This window comes from Vidua macroura, chromosome 10 (assembly GCF_024509145.1).
Source record: "Vidua macroura isolate BioBank_ID:100142 chromosome 10, ASM2450914v1, whole genome shotgun sequence".
Lineage (NCBI taxonomy): Eukaryota > Metazoa > Chordata > Aves > Passeriformes > Viduidae > Vidua > Vidua macroura.
Window position 1 is genome coordinate 17,059,787 of NC_071580.1, and position 13,560 is coordinate 17,073,346.

At 43.1% G+C, this 13,560-nt stretch overlaps 1 protein-coding gene across 2 annotated transcripts in view; it reads left to right on the forward strand.

Annotated features, from left to right (window-relative positions):
* Window positions 1–5,307: 5,307 nt before the first annotated feature.
* The window catches only part of CUL3 (cullin 3), a 54,989-nt gene continuing 46,736 nt past the window's right edge, over window positions 5,308–13,560 (forward strand). Inside the window, exon 1 of one of the 2 annotated variants that reach the window (XM_053986189.1) lies at window positions 5,308–5,759. In XM_053986189.1, coding sequence (XP_053842164.1) covers window positions 5,694–5,759 — 66 coding nt within the window. In that variant the 5' untranslated portion in view covers window positions 5,308–5,693. The remainder of the gene's footprint in view (window positions 5,760–13,560) is intronic. The other variant, XM_053986188.1, reaches the window with a different exon arrangement.

Genomic DNA, 13,560 nt, shown 5'->3' on the forward strand with positions numbered 1-13,560 from the left:
GTCACACTGCTGAAAGGCTGTTTACACTGTGCACTTGACAGTGAAGCAGTGGTTTCACAGCTCAAAGCTGGGGCAGTAAGCCAGGAGCCTGCCTGTTCCCGATGGGACACCTCTCCTGTTGCAGCGAGGACACAGCCACTCACCCAGGCAGACACGGAGACCCAGGCAGGGCGTGGAAGCAGCAGTTGTCACAGCAATCGCTGCCATCAGGGAAGCTGCAGTGCTGGGGAATTACAGGCCATGGTTTGCTCGTGTCTTTTGCAGTCGCATTGTGCAAGATCACCGTCAACGACCTGCATCAGAGACAGGAGTTTGCACTGGAACTGACACTTGACTTAGCCTGTTAAGGACTTCAGTATTATTCCAATGATCTTGAAGTGGGTCAGGTACTGAAAGGGAAGCCAGTGGTGTTTGGACAGCATTAATTTTGGTTATTATGTGCATTGTCTGGTTAGACCTGTTTTTGAAATGTGCCACTACATGAGGTGCTCATTACAGCAACCTCATCATCTCTCCTGCCCATCCTCAGCACTCTGCTGTAAACAGCCCACTGCGAGTCGGCCGGCACTGCAGGCAGGGCTTGTGCAACCAGTGCTGCTGGAGCCTGCTGCTGCTGGTGTGCAAAGCCATGCACAGAGCTCTGAGGGACAGCCTGGCTTCAGCTGTGCCCAGCAGCAAGGGCTTTGTCTGTAAGTCAGGGCAGGAACAGAGAAAAGAGGGTTGAGACAGTACCTCAACATCTCTTCCTGCTTGCAAAAATATTTGAAAGTAATTTAGTCTGGTTTCATTTTGAAACTGTTGAGCTATTTAGACTGTCATATTTTAGCATTTACTGTGTTTGTGGTGGCATTTAAATGCAACAGAAATTAAATTTAAACACATCCTAGCCAAATGTTCCAAGCAACAAGTTTCCATAAGTGACCAAGCAAATAACTTTATGCTGCTTGTTTTCCTTCTTGTCTTACCACTCTACAGCCTTTCACTGCATCCCCAGGCCTCTCAACCACACCTATCATGTGAAAAAAGACCCCAAAGAAAAAAAAAATAAAACCCAACAGTGCTCCTTGTTAAAGCAAACAAAACATTTTGTACGTTTTTCCAGAGAAGGAAGAAATAAGGAAAAAAAAAAAAAAAAACCTCCAAACTTACAGATCTACTTGAAATGCAAGTAGCTTTATTATACTGAATTATACCTCTGCCTGAACTCCTCTGAAATAGTGATTGAGGAAGCTAAAAACAAGTTTTTTCATCATCCAGGACATACACAAAAGGAAAAAAAGTCTCTAAATAGATAGAGAAATAATATTGTGAAACATCATGCCTTGAAATTGCTGTGTTTCTTCAAAGAGAAATGTAATAGTGTCCTGGTAAATCACATTTCTGAATATTGATCCTGTTTCTACAGGAAGCTATTGTCCCTGAACCTACTGAAATCTAGGAACCCTGCACACAAATCAGGCAGGGAAGGAATTAAGGCATTACAAGTATACATTTATCAGGTTGTCCTGAGCTTTTTTTTATGTCACGTATCAATTATGCAAATCTGAAAGTAACCATCACATGCAAAGTGATGCAGGCACTTACAAAAAAAAAGTGAAAAAAAAATTAAGATTTGGGGTGGGAAAAGCCTTTCTCCTGAAACTGAGCTTTACAGGAAGGGATCTCACTTTTTCCCACCACATAAGGATTTTTTTTTCTATCTTCTAACTTTTTCTATCTTACAAGCCCTGAAATGTTTGTCCCTGAGTTTGCAGTCAGGCATTTAGGTGCTCTGAAGACCAGGATGTGGTCATTCTGCATCCTTCTGTGATAGAAATACTTATTTCTTTATGCTTTTGTATTTCAGTCCCTCACCCCTGCGTAAGGAAGACCTGAGAATACGCATGTATGATTCCTTGGAAAGGATGGTTACTTAAAAACAAAAAAAAAATCACAGTTCCTGGCTTTGCTGAAGCACAATTAAGCCTTACCAAGCAGAAAGTCAAAATCTGAAATAAAAAAAAATCATATTTGCAAAGGTATATATTGAATATTTCTCTAGAAGTTAACACAAGCTATGGCCTAAAGGCCTAATTATAAAAATATAAATTTAGATCAATTCCAATATAATGTGCTTTTTACATTCTTCTAAAATTTCTGATGCCTTTCACAAGATTAAGATTATATGTTAAGATATAAATCAGATTATAAACCCAGTATTTAAACAAAGATTTTCTGTGACCTTCAAGACATGCACGCCAATGCAAAGAGCCATCCCTCTGGTGCTGACAGCAAGGTGGTGGTGTGTTACTCAGGTGGAGATATTCTGTGTGGACTGGCAGGCACCTAAGCCATGTCCCCTGTCATTTAGTGAGATCATCAGTATCTAAAATCAGAGGACTGATAGGACTTCAGGAAAAAATAAAACCCAAACTGTAAATGACTTCTTAGGATAATGCAGAGCTCTTCTCTGCACTAGGTAAATGATTCTGGGGGTGTTCATAGCTCTGCATGTTGTTGTGGTTGCTGTAAGCTGGTTGAAGGCTGCTCAATGCTCAGATGTGAACTTTCCAACAGGAGTGACCCTCCTGTGAACAAGAAGCATTCCTTCGTGGCTGGACCACAGAGGGCCATGAGATGTTTGGGACACAGCTGGGGTGACCTGGGTAAGCCACAGGGTTCATCACGCTTCCTGTGCTGATCTGTCCTCCTCCACCTGCCTGTCTTCCTTCTGGTTTGACCCACCTGGAATTAACATTATAAGAACTTAACAAACATCTCAATTAGTTCTCTGTGTAAGCTCAAAGGGTAACTTTTAGTGAAACCTCATTTTGTACATTATGTATGGAAATAGAAAATTTGCACTAAAAAATGGTAATAGTCTGCACCTTGGACAGTCACAGAACAGACCTCAGACATGAAAGGAGGAGCTCTAGAGGAATCTGTGTTAGCAGATAAGACACATTGGGTCATAAATCTGCACCAAAAGAAGACTCAGGCTCCAAATTCAGCATTTAGTAATAAAATTAGAGCTATCATTACACTTGTGCTAGTGTGTGGTAACTGTAAACTCATGTGTAAAAGAAAGCTATTTGATGCGAGAATTGAGATTACTTGGTAGGAACATAATTTTATTTTTTGTTGGGTGTTATGTGCCAGCCTGAACAGTGTCTGAGGGTGAGTCAGCACTCTTCCACTTTTAGATAAAAAAAATGTGCATTAGGAGCAACTTAGAAGGCAAAGAGGCTGGCTGTCCAGGGCTGCCATAAGCATAAGGCCAGCGCCAGGAAGCATTGAAGCAATCATTATAGAAGTTAGTCCAGAGCCATCTGCAGTAATGGGGACAGTAAAAGTTGTTTTTTTTTTCTTCTCTCTTGAAAGAAGAAATGCCAGTTCCTCAGAAATGGATTCTGAGGAAAATTTTGGGTTTTGAGAAGTGCACTAAATTTGTTGAAAAGTGTTCTTGCAACATTTTCAAAATTAAAAAACTGTGTTTTAGTATAAATTTACTTTTACTTTAGTTCTGCAAACTGTTTTTACAAGAGTCAAACATTTTTGAGTGATTTTATCCTGTTATGGACTGGGAAAAAACCTGTATTAACATGAGAGGTTGTCCTCATTTGGCAAAGAAAATACTTAGGAGGAGAAATGACATTGAAATTATATTGAAACAATGTATAAGCCATATTCTTCATATTAACAACCAGTAATCTTTCCCTTCTCATCTCATCTGTGTTTGATCTGCATTTTGATTATACTGTAATTTTGAAAAAGACTGGTTCCTATTGCTTAGTCATGTTGCAATCATTGTTTATTGTGTTGCTCTTATATAACACCTACTCTAGGCGTATATACTTAATTCTGATCAGGAGATTAAAAAAATGTGTCATATATGAACATGCATAGTCCCAATAGGAAGTGTTTGTAACCATCTCCAAGAGACAAAACTGGTGAAATCACCGGTATGGAAGGTAAACTAGCTCAGAGAAGGAATGCTGCTTCTGTGCCCTGCAAACATGTGCAGCATACAGGCACCTGTAGGAAAACACTAATGAGGGAGGTACATGGAGTGGGATGCAAAATGTGCATCACACAACGCCACAGGATTCAGAGTTTAGTTCAAGAGTCACCTGAAAGAAATTCTCTTCCCGGCTATGCCACCTCCTTCCTTTGGGGGATCTTGAGCAAGACATGTTTTGATGCACATTTCAACTTCAAAACACACTAACTTTTCAGTCAGCCCCTTGGCATCTGGGACCCAGATTTTTTCTGGCTGACCAGCCTAACTTCCAGAAGTGCCCTTCTGTTGACTTACAGAATCGGACATTTTCTAACCATTCTACAGAAACTGCCCTTTGCTGAACGACCTATATTTAACTCCGGGCACATGTAAGCGTTGCCTCAGGTGGCACCCTCATTTCCCAAGCACGCACTGCAACGCAGCCACAGAGCATCGCTGAATACACCTGGCACTGCACAGCCACGGAGCATCGCTGAATACAGTTGGCACTGTGCAGCCGCGGAGCATTGCTGAGTATCCCTGGCACAGTGCAGACGGAACGGCGCTGAATACACCTGGCACTGCGCAGACACGGAGCACCGCTGAATACACCTGCCTTGCATCACGGCACGCTGCGGCGGGACCCGCCTGCCGCTGGCATGATTCACAGGGGCAGCGCTGGCAGCCGGGAGATTTCCAAGGGCAAGGCACAGGGAGAGGGACGCAGTGCTAGGTTGACACCAGGTACCAGGCAGGCGGCAGGCGCTGCCCGGCCGGGGCCGTGCCCCGTTTGCCCGCGGGGCTGCAGCAGCTGTGAGGCCCACTGGCACAACCCTGTAGTGGCACCAAAACCTGCACTTTAAACCTAATGAAGCAACTGCCACAAGCCCGACCAGTGGGACGCGGAGCAGGCGGTGGGGTCGCCATTCCTGGAGGTGCTTAAGAGGCCTCTGGGTCTGGCGCTGGGTGATGTGGTTCAGTGGCTTAGGGGTTACGGGGCAGCGCTGAGTGGACCGTTGGACTGCATGATCTTAAAGCTCTCTTCCAGCCCCGACGACGCCGCGATGCCGTGATTCCCTGATCCCGTGGCACTGGCGGGGCTCCAAACCCTCCCGGGCACCCACGGCCCCGCCGCCCCTCACGGGACGCGCCGCCCGCCCGCCTTGGCCCCGCCCCCCTCGCGCGGCGCTGCTTTCCGCCAATCAGCGGCGAACTCCCCGCCCTCGCGCCTTCCCCGCCCTCCACGGCCGTGTCGGCCCGCCGGAGACGGGACGTCTCGCGAGAGCGCCGGAAACCTCGCGAGAGCGGCGAGGCCCCCCCCTCCGCCCCCGCCCCCGGCCCTCCCGCCGCCCCCGCCCCACCGCGGCCGGATCCGAGTGTGCCGGGCGGTGGGAGGGGAGGGAAGGAAGGGAAGGAGAGCAAGGGAAGGAAGAGAAGGGAAGGAAGGGAAGGGGGGGCGCACGGCCCTGCGCAGTGAGCGATGTTTGTCCGCCATCGCGGCGGAGGCTGAAGGAAGCGCCGCCAGCGGAGCGAGGGGCCCGCGCCGCCGCCTCTCCCGCCCGGCCCGGCCGGCCCGGCCTCCGCGCCCCCCCCGGGGGCCGCACTCGCAGCGAAGGTCGCCAGCGGCCTCCCCCGGCCGCGTTCCCGGGTCCACAGCCCCGCCGCGCGTCCCCCGGCTCTGCCGCCCCGCGCCGGAGGCGCCGCCGGACCGAAGATGTCGAACCTGAGCAAGGGGACGGGCAGCCGGAAGGACACCAAGATGCGGATCCGCGCCTTCCCCGTGAGTACCGGGCCTGGGCCGGGCCGAGCGGCCTCCGCAGGCCCCGGCGCCCCGTGGGCCGCGCTGCGTGCCGGGGCCGCGGGGCGCGGGCAGCGGCGGCCGCGGGTGCGAGCGGGGCGGGGGGAGCTGTCAGCCGGGCCGGGCACCCCCAGGGCCGAGCGGGGCGGGGGGAGCTGTCAGCCGGGCCGGGCACCCCCAGGGCCGAGCGGGGCGGGGGGAGCTGTCAGCCGGGCCGGGCACCCCCAGGGCCGTGCGGGGCGGGGGGAGCTGTCAGCCGGGCCGGGCACCCCCAGGGCCGTGCAGAAGGCGCTCCTCAGGGAAGCGGTGCCGCACGGAGAGTGGGAGGCGGAGGAACTGGTCTCCGCGATTATCGCCTCCCTCATCAAACAAATCAATTTTGAAAATCCACGTACGGTAGTGGGGAGGGGGACAGTGGGGACCGATTTCTTTGTTTTCAAGGAAAAGGCCTCCAAGAGGGAGCCGAAGGTTATGCGCCTTCATCAACAAAATTAGTTAGCCCCGGAAGGTGTGGGGGGGAATATTTATTTACGTCTTCTGCAGAGTTTCCTCTTGCTGAATTTATCTCTCTGCTCCGTAGAAGAGGCTCTAAGTCGTATGATTATAAAATGTAGGTGGCACAATGCCAGCTGTTCAGGAGGTGTTACTATAAACATGTAGGCATAGGTAACTTGCTGCAGGTTCGGTAGAGTCGAGAGCGTGCCTTCACTTTGAGTTGCAGAGGGAAGGAGCCAGATTATTAATTTGAAGTGCCATAACGCTGCTGTGTTTTGACAGTCGGTTCAATTAAAGCTTACAACAGAATAACAACTACAGCACGAGTAATGGCGTTGGGGAACGAGAGGAATAGGAAAGGTTCAGTCTGCCGGAGCTTGACCAGGAAGCGTGTGTGTGTGCAGCGGGGTGTATGTTAAAAAGAAGATACTTAGCTGAGTCTCTGGCTTTTAAGCATTAGCGTTGGCTTTTCAGGTTTAGTGTGAACTTTTCAATGCTATGTCTGATCCCAGTAGGCAGTGGTATAGAACTAATGTGCTGTGCCTTTATAGAGAAACTGGACATACCTGTTTATCTCATTTCACTGGCAAGGCATATATCAATATATTTACTTCATCCAAACTTGCTGATGAAATTAGAAGATTCTTTATAGGCTCTGCTTTATAGGCTTTTACAGCAATCTGAGTTACACTGTTTTACTCTTTCCTCTACTTCTAGTCACTGATAGTTGCATTTAGTGGTAAAAGTAAAAAGAAAAAAAGTGGGCTATGAGAGTAGGAATTTTAGCTGATGATAGGTTTTTCATCTCCATATTTCATTTATTTCTTTAAAAAACCTTTTCCAAGAATGTCAATTTTGGATTATGGAAATAAAGGTGAAGACTTCCTGCCATGTGGCCACAGTTTTACTAACAAGTAGTAGGAAAACCTGTACAAAAATAAACCATGACAAAAGCAATGTATGTGTTTTGTAACAAACTGCACCTAAGTTAGCAGCCTTTTAATTTGATAAACAGATTCATGTATTCCAACTGTGAATATGTAGCTATGGGTCAGACAACAAAGGCAGACCTGACAATGCAATAAACTGAAGTTTGTATATTTCACCTCTTCTGTATGTGAAACTTGTTTTGCAGGGGTGAGAAATGCTCTAATGGAGCCCTGTTCTTACATAAAGTTAAACATTGTCAAGTTTTTTTTAACTGTTTTTACTAGCATTGTCTTTCTTTTCAGTTGCTTAAAGAATATCTAGGTTAAAATGTGAAAAACAAAGTGTCTTCTTCCTAAAATAACTCGATAAGTCACAAGTCATCAAGGCCTGCAACTATATGGGGACATGTGTTGATAGCAACTTTGAAGGTGGCCCCTCGGATATTTTTTTTTTACTTAAGACATTTTGTTGACAATCCTATTGATAAAGTGTTTCTAGAAAAGAAGCATGGAGTTTGTTGAGAGATTTGGAGGGGTTTCCCTTTGTTAATTGCAGAAGTCAGCAGCTGTAGTTGATGTAAAAATCTTAACACACATTTTGTGTATGCCTAAGTGGTTGTGAAGCTTGGTCCAGGAAATGACTTGGTGTTGGAGACTGCAGTGGGATTGTTTGTGTCAATGAGGGGCATTTTCGTGGGGAGTCTATGTTTAGAAAATGTGGTACTCATGCAGCAGCTATGGATCCTCGCTCCTTTGTCCCAAATGTGGTGGTTCTGCTCTTCGGCTCTCAATTAAGAGTGCTTCCAGAGGTGGTTTTGTAGGCTGCTTCAATTTGTCTTCTTATTGATCATCTTTCCTCAGGAGGTCTTTCTGTTTTAGATTAGTTTGCTTCCTGCATGGAGGTAGCTATTTACTAGTACATTAGGCCAGAAATAGCCAGATTGGAATGGTGGTGTTCCTAGAGCATAGCAATATTAGCATAACTTCCTTCATGCAGGTTCTGGTTTTTTTAAGATTTTACATTTTTAGAATGCATTTCATACTTCTGTTATTATGTTTTATAATAGCTAAAGGAATTGAGAAATAGTAATTTGCCAAACATTACCTAAGTTTACCTTTTCTACCTTATGAAAAATTTGGTAGAAGTGGACCAAAACTTGGAAAAGCACCGGTCTTCTACCTGGAGATCTTAATACTTAGGAATTAGTTTTATTCTAGATTCTTTTTTATTATTCTTGTAATTGGTGCTAGATTATCTGTCATCCCAAGTATCCATTAAGACCTGCTAGCTCCTGGTCTGTGCTGTGATGTGCTTTTTCTTACCTCAGGGGCAATGGCATGGGGTGCATTGTTTGGCTTGTACACATGTGGGTTGTAGAGTAATCAAAATTAACTGACGGTTTTCTGTACGTTTAACCAGTTGTTCTTTTCCTAATTTATAAATTATCTTACTATAAAGAACTTTGCATTCTCTTGTTCTTCCTGACTTAAAGATGGTGATAATCTTTGCATCAGAGGTAGTCCAGATGAGGATGCATTCTCTGAGACTTCAGATTTGAGCACATTTCAAACCTAGGAAGAATAACAGAAATAAATTTCTGAGAGAGTTTGTTGTATATTCAGGAAAGCAAACTCAAGAGGTTAAGCTTGTGCAGTTATCCTTACATACCACCACAGAAGACTTCCAGTGTTCTACTTTCAGTATCCACTTCTGGTACTTTTAACACCTCCATAAAATGTAGCTGTTCCATAGTTATCTAAGGTCTATCCAGAGAGCGTTCAGGGTGATGTTACTGTTCCAGACATGGAACAGTGGAAGAGGGCTTTTGAGAGACAGAAGCTTCTTTTTCTCAAGCAGTTTTCAAACTTTGTTGTTTCAAATTCATACACACTGCAACAGATATGAATATGGATGCTAAAAATAACAACATTTCAGAAATGTCATGTAATTGTCCATTATATATGTTGACTGCAGTTAGTAAGTTGGGTTTTTTTAATTATTTGGAAGAGTGCAGTGGTCTACTGAATACATGTGTAAGATATGAAAATGCATGTTTGATACAGCTACAGAATGTGAATTGCACCTGTTTTGAAGAAGTGTTGGGGTTGTTTGCTTCCAGATTTAAAGGTGCTCTCAGGGTCTCAGATTGGCTCTCACTCCTTAACTCTCAGCCCAATACTGCTGGCTACAGGAATACTTTCAAAGTTCTCAAACAAGTTTGCAGAAAATCTGATTTTAAGATTATTTAGTTGATATGTGAAAAATGGTGCCAAAAATGGTAGGTTTGCACTTAAAACTTTTGGAGATATGTGATTTCTGTAAGGGAGATCTAGAATGTGTAAATTATGTTTCCTGCAAGTGTATTTGAGCTGTTTTGCTGTGACTGGTTAGCTAGTGGAAAACTGTAGCCTTAAATGTATTTTGACAGAAAAGTTGTACATAGTAAAAAGAATTTGACATTTCTTACAGAAATAATTAGAATGTGGGAATTCAGAAAGCATTTGGGGAATTAATTCTCAAAATTTAAACAAGCAGCATTAAGCTGTGTTGAATGAACTTTTTTGCAAGAGCTCATTCTTCTCTCGATGCAGGTGTCACCATCAAATTGGTTGGACAGATCTTTCTGCAAGCCAGCATGACCCAGTGTAGGTTATTGGGTTTGATCATTACAGTTGGAGGGCGTTTTTTGAATGCTTCCAATAATCTTCCTTTCCTGCAGAGATGTCTTTCTTCTCTAGAGCAGTGCTACAAAGTAGTGTTTTGCCAGTTCTCAGAACTATTTTGGTGGATCAGCGTTACACAGTTACATTATGAATTCTGCACAGCATTTAGAGAGATTCTACATGTGCACTTGTAATAGAACAAGTCTTTGAAAAAATGTGTAAGCTTCTGACTAATTTTATTTGAAATACTTGTGCCCAAGAAAATTCTCATTTTGTTCAATCTTGTGGAGAAAGACAGACAACCTTTCATTTCCTTCAACTGTTTATTGATTGATGTTACTTCTTCCTGGAAGAAAGTTACATAAACTTAGAAGTAAGTAACTCCAGCTCTTCCATGAGAAATATTTTCATTGCCAGCACTCCTTTCTCCTCGATCTAACAGCCACTTGTTCTAGGCTTTGTGTAGGCAGAAGGCTTTTTTTTTTTTTTTTTTTCCCTAGGGAGCACCAACTGCTTCTGTGGTTTGTTTTGAGTCTTGGGGAATTGATGATGCAGGTTGAGATGAGGTTTTTTAAATTTATGTTTCAGCCTACAACATGTAAATCTATCAATTCCAGCAGTTGGTATAAATTTGGTCCATCTTGAGCATCTTAGAGCAGATAGCCCCTAGAAAAAACACTGAAGTGTGGTTAAATTTTGAAGCATTCAGGTTATGTAAGCAGTACGTGAGGCTCTGCTTTGGCTTGTAACCCCCAGAGCCTGTGTGAGGTGTTGGGGAGAGCAGGGAGAGGCATGGAACGTGGGGAAAGAGTGGAATGGGGGGTGGTTTACTGCAGGCTTTTTCAGCTCTGAATAAAAGAACGTGAGTGTACCAAGTGCTGCAAGATCACCTGGTTAACTGCATGTTTTACATGCTTGGCTTGTGAATCTCGACTACTTTATGTTCTCAGATGTATTTATGAAAGCATCTTCGCTAAACCCATGTAACGTTCACAGTCATGAGTTCACATTCACAACTGAAATTTTGGTAGGCTTAAAAACTAGAAATAAAACAGACCAAAACACTAAAACACTCTTTCTTATTCAAAGGAAGGCTGTTTTGTGCAAATTAAGAAAAACATGGAAATACTTGCTATTTACTGGACAGTAAATCTTATGAAATCCTTCCAGTTTTCACAATTTTTTTTTTCTTTAATGAAATGCTGTGAGCAAACTGAATGTCCTAATAATACATTTAGAATTTCTAAAAGGTGAGAGCAATAATTCCAGAGCAGTCTGAGTAGCTAGTTGTAGGTGGGTTTTTATTTGGTTGTTTTATTGGTAACACAAGGTGCATATTATCATTTAGTTTTTGCTTAATCTCGTTAGCATTCCTCAGTTCTGTAGATGTTCAGGTTTCAGTTACAAATTTTCTTGGTTTTCCTTGTTAACTGGGTCTTAAGTTCTGAGCAATGATCATTTGTTTTGGTATAGATTTTTGAGCCAGTGCCTCTGAGTGGCTCAGGAAGGAGCAGTGCCATTTATGAATCTTGCTGTATTTGAAATTTGCTTGGTTTTGCACCGGACTGCAAGGCTAAAGCTGAAGTGACCTGTTAGGATTTTTATGCTGGCTAATTCAATCTGAGCTTTTTCAAGTGGCTTCATTAGGGTTCTCCATCCCTTCACTTGAGTTGTATAGTAATGCATTATTGAACAGGAGTTACTATTTTTCCCTGCTAGGGTAGGTAAGAGAACTCGATGAGAGTGGCTATAAAACTGATGAAGAGTTTTTGATATTCTGCATAAATAATTGTAATAGCAGTATGTAACATAAAATTAGCCCTTTTTTATGTGAAAGACAGTAAAATTTCTCAAAATTTTCCTTTTAATCTCTTCTGGACAGGTACACACAGCATAAGTGACCCCATTTTTCAGAATTTCAAGCAAGTATTCCGAGGTCTTAGGCTTTGATCTGTAGGGCAGGTAGTACAAGTGCAGGTGCCTTTAAATTTTCATCACCACGACTGATGTGCAGTGTCAGTGTCCCTGCATGTGGTGAAAACATTTTGTGATAGACTGGGACAGATTTTTCTTAAGATAGTTTGAGAGTCCATTCATAAAACAGAGTGATTGTGTTACAGTCTGTAATGGGTTCTTGACCTTGTACATATGCTCACTGGATCTTATCTTTGATTTCTAGTAGCTGTACAAGTGGAAAAGCAGCTCTTGAGAAGTAAGGTCATGCTTTTCATTCTGAGTCAGGTTTTGTGGAAACACAGAGCAGGAAAGTAGCATTGTAGAAAACTCCAGCACAGCTAGGCATGCTTTCAATCACATGATTATTTTCTTCTTCTGAAGGTCAGTTAAAGCCAGTAGAATTTTTAAATGACTGATGTTTCTTTTCTGAAAGTGCAAGTACTGGCATCTCAGCATAAGTAAATACTGTTAGATGGCTTAACAAAAGAACTTCCGTATTGACTTCAACATTCTAGGAAAGGCAAAAAGTGCTCTTAATGCATTAGTATTGCAAGGAGAACAAAACTGTAATAAACACTTATGTGTGGATGGTGTTTGCAGTGGAGTGGCCTCAATTCTTTAATTAGCTGTGTATAAAATCAGTGTTTGAGGGCTGAAACTGTCTTGCTTGTAGTTTAAATAAGGTATAAGACTATGCAAAATGTGAGCAGATAACTTGCTTTATTGGTTTATGGTTATGAATGAGGTTCATTTGTGGAAAAGCCAATTTTTGTTTAATGCTAATGAGAATAAACATAAATTATACATGTGAATGATATAAAATTGGACAAGCTTATATAATAAATTCATAACATTAATTTCTTAGACTGCATGTGGTCTGAGCACAGGCTGTGCATGTCTTTTTCTTACATTTTGTAAGTGAAGAATCTTTGTTGAAATAAATATTTTACTTCCACACTAGTTTTGTTTTTAAAGTGTTGATAGCATATGAGTGGACCTGTTTTTTTATATTACACACATGGATTTAATTTTCTGCATGGCTGTGATTTTTTTTCTATTGCACTCATTTCAGTGTTACTCTTAAGTCTTGCAGGCACTGCTGATCTGTGCATCTGAGGATGGTGTTTGCACTGTGTGGTACAAAAATGCCCCAGAGACAGGTTATTATCAGGACACAGTGGTATTGATTATCTGTAAATTTGTAAGAGATTTATTGTGTCTTCCTTCTTCTACCTGAAGTAAGCTATGGGGAAAAAAAAGAATAATCCTGTGTTGGCTTCTGTTTACCATAAAATTTTATCTTTCTATTCCTGTGCAAGTTCTCAAATTGTTCTGTTGCTATTATTGTGGAGGAGGAATTTTCATCAAGCCCCCAAAACCTCTCAAGGCCCTTCAGCCCCATCATCTCCCTTTCTTCCTTCATCCCCTCATCATTCATTGTGTTCCTTGTTTTGAAATGACTACAGGAAATGTGTCTGCAATCTGTGTAAGCTGGTGTGTATTTCACAGATTTCCTCTTTACATAGTGTTGATTTTTGGACAATTGTAAAATACTGAGCTTCTTGTAGGTTAATTGAAAAAAGCCAGAAAAAAATTCCTGTGGGGTTTGCCTTCAGTGTTGAGTAGGCAAGGAATGGGCTATTTGTGGTTCAGGGAAGCTTTCTGAAATCAGGTCATCAAAGCTGGAAAGTTAATGGGCTAATAGATTTTTTTCACTTGGAGAGATGATACCCCTGAGG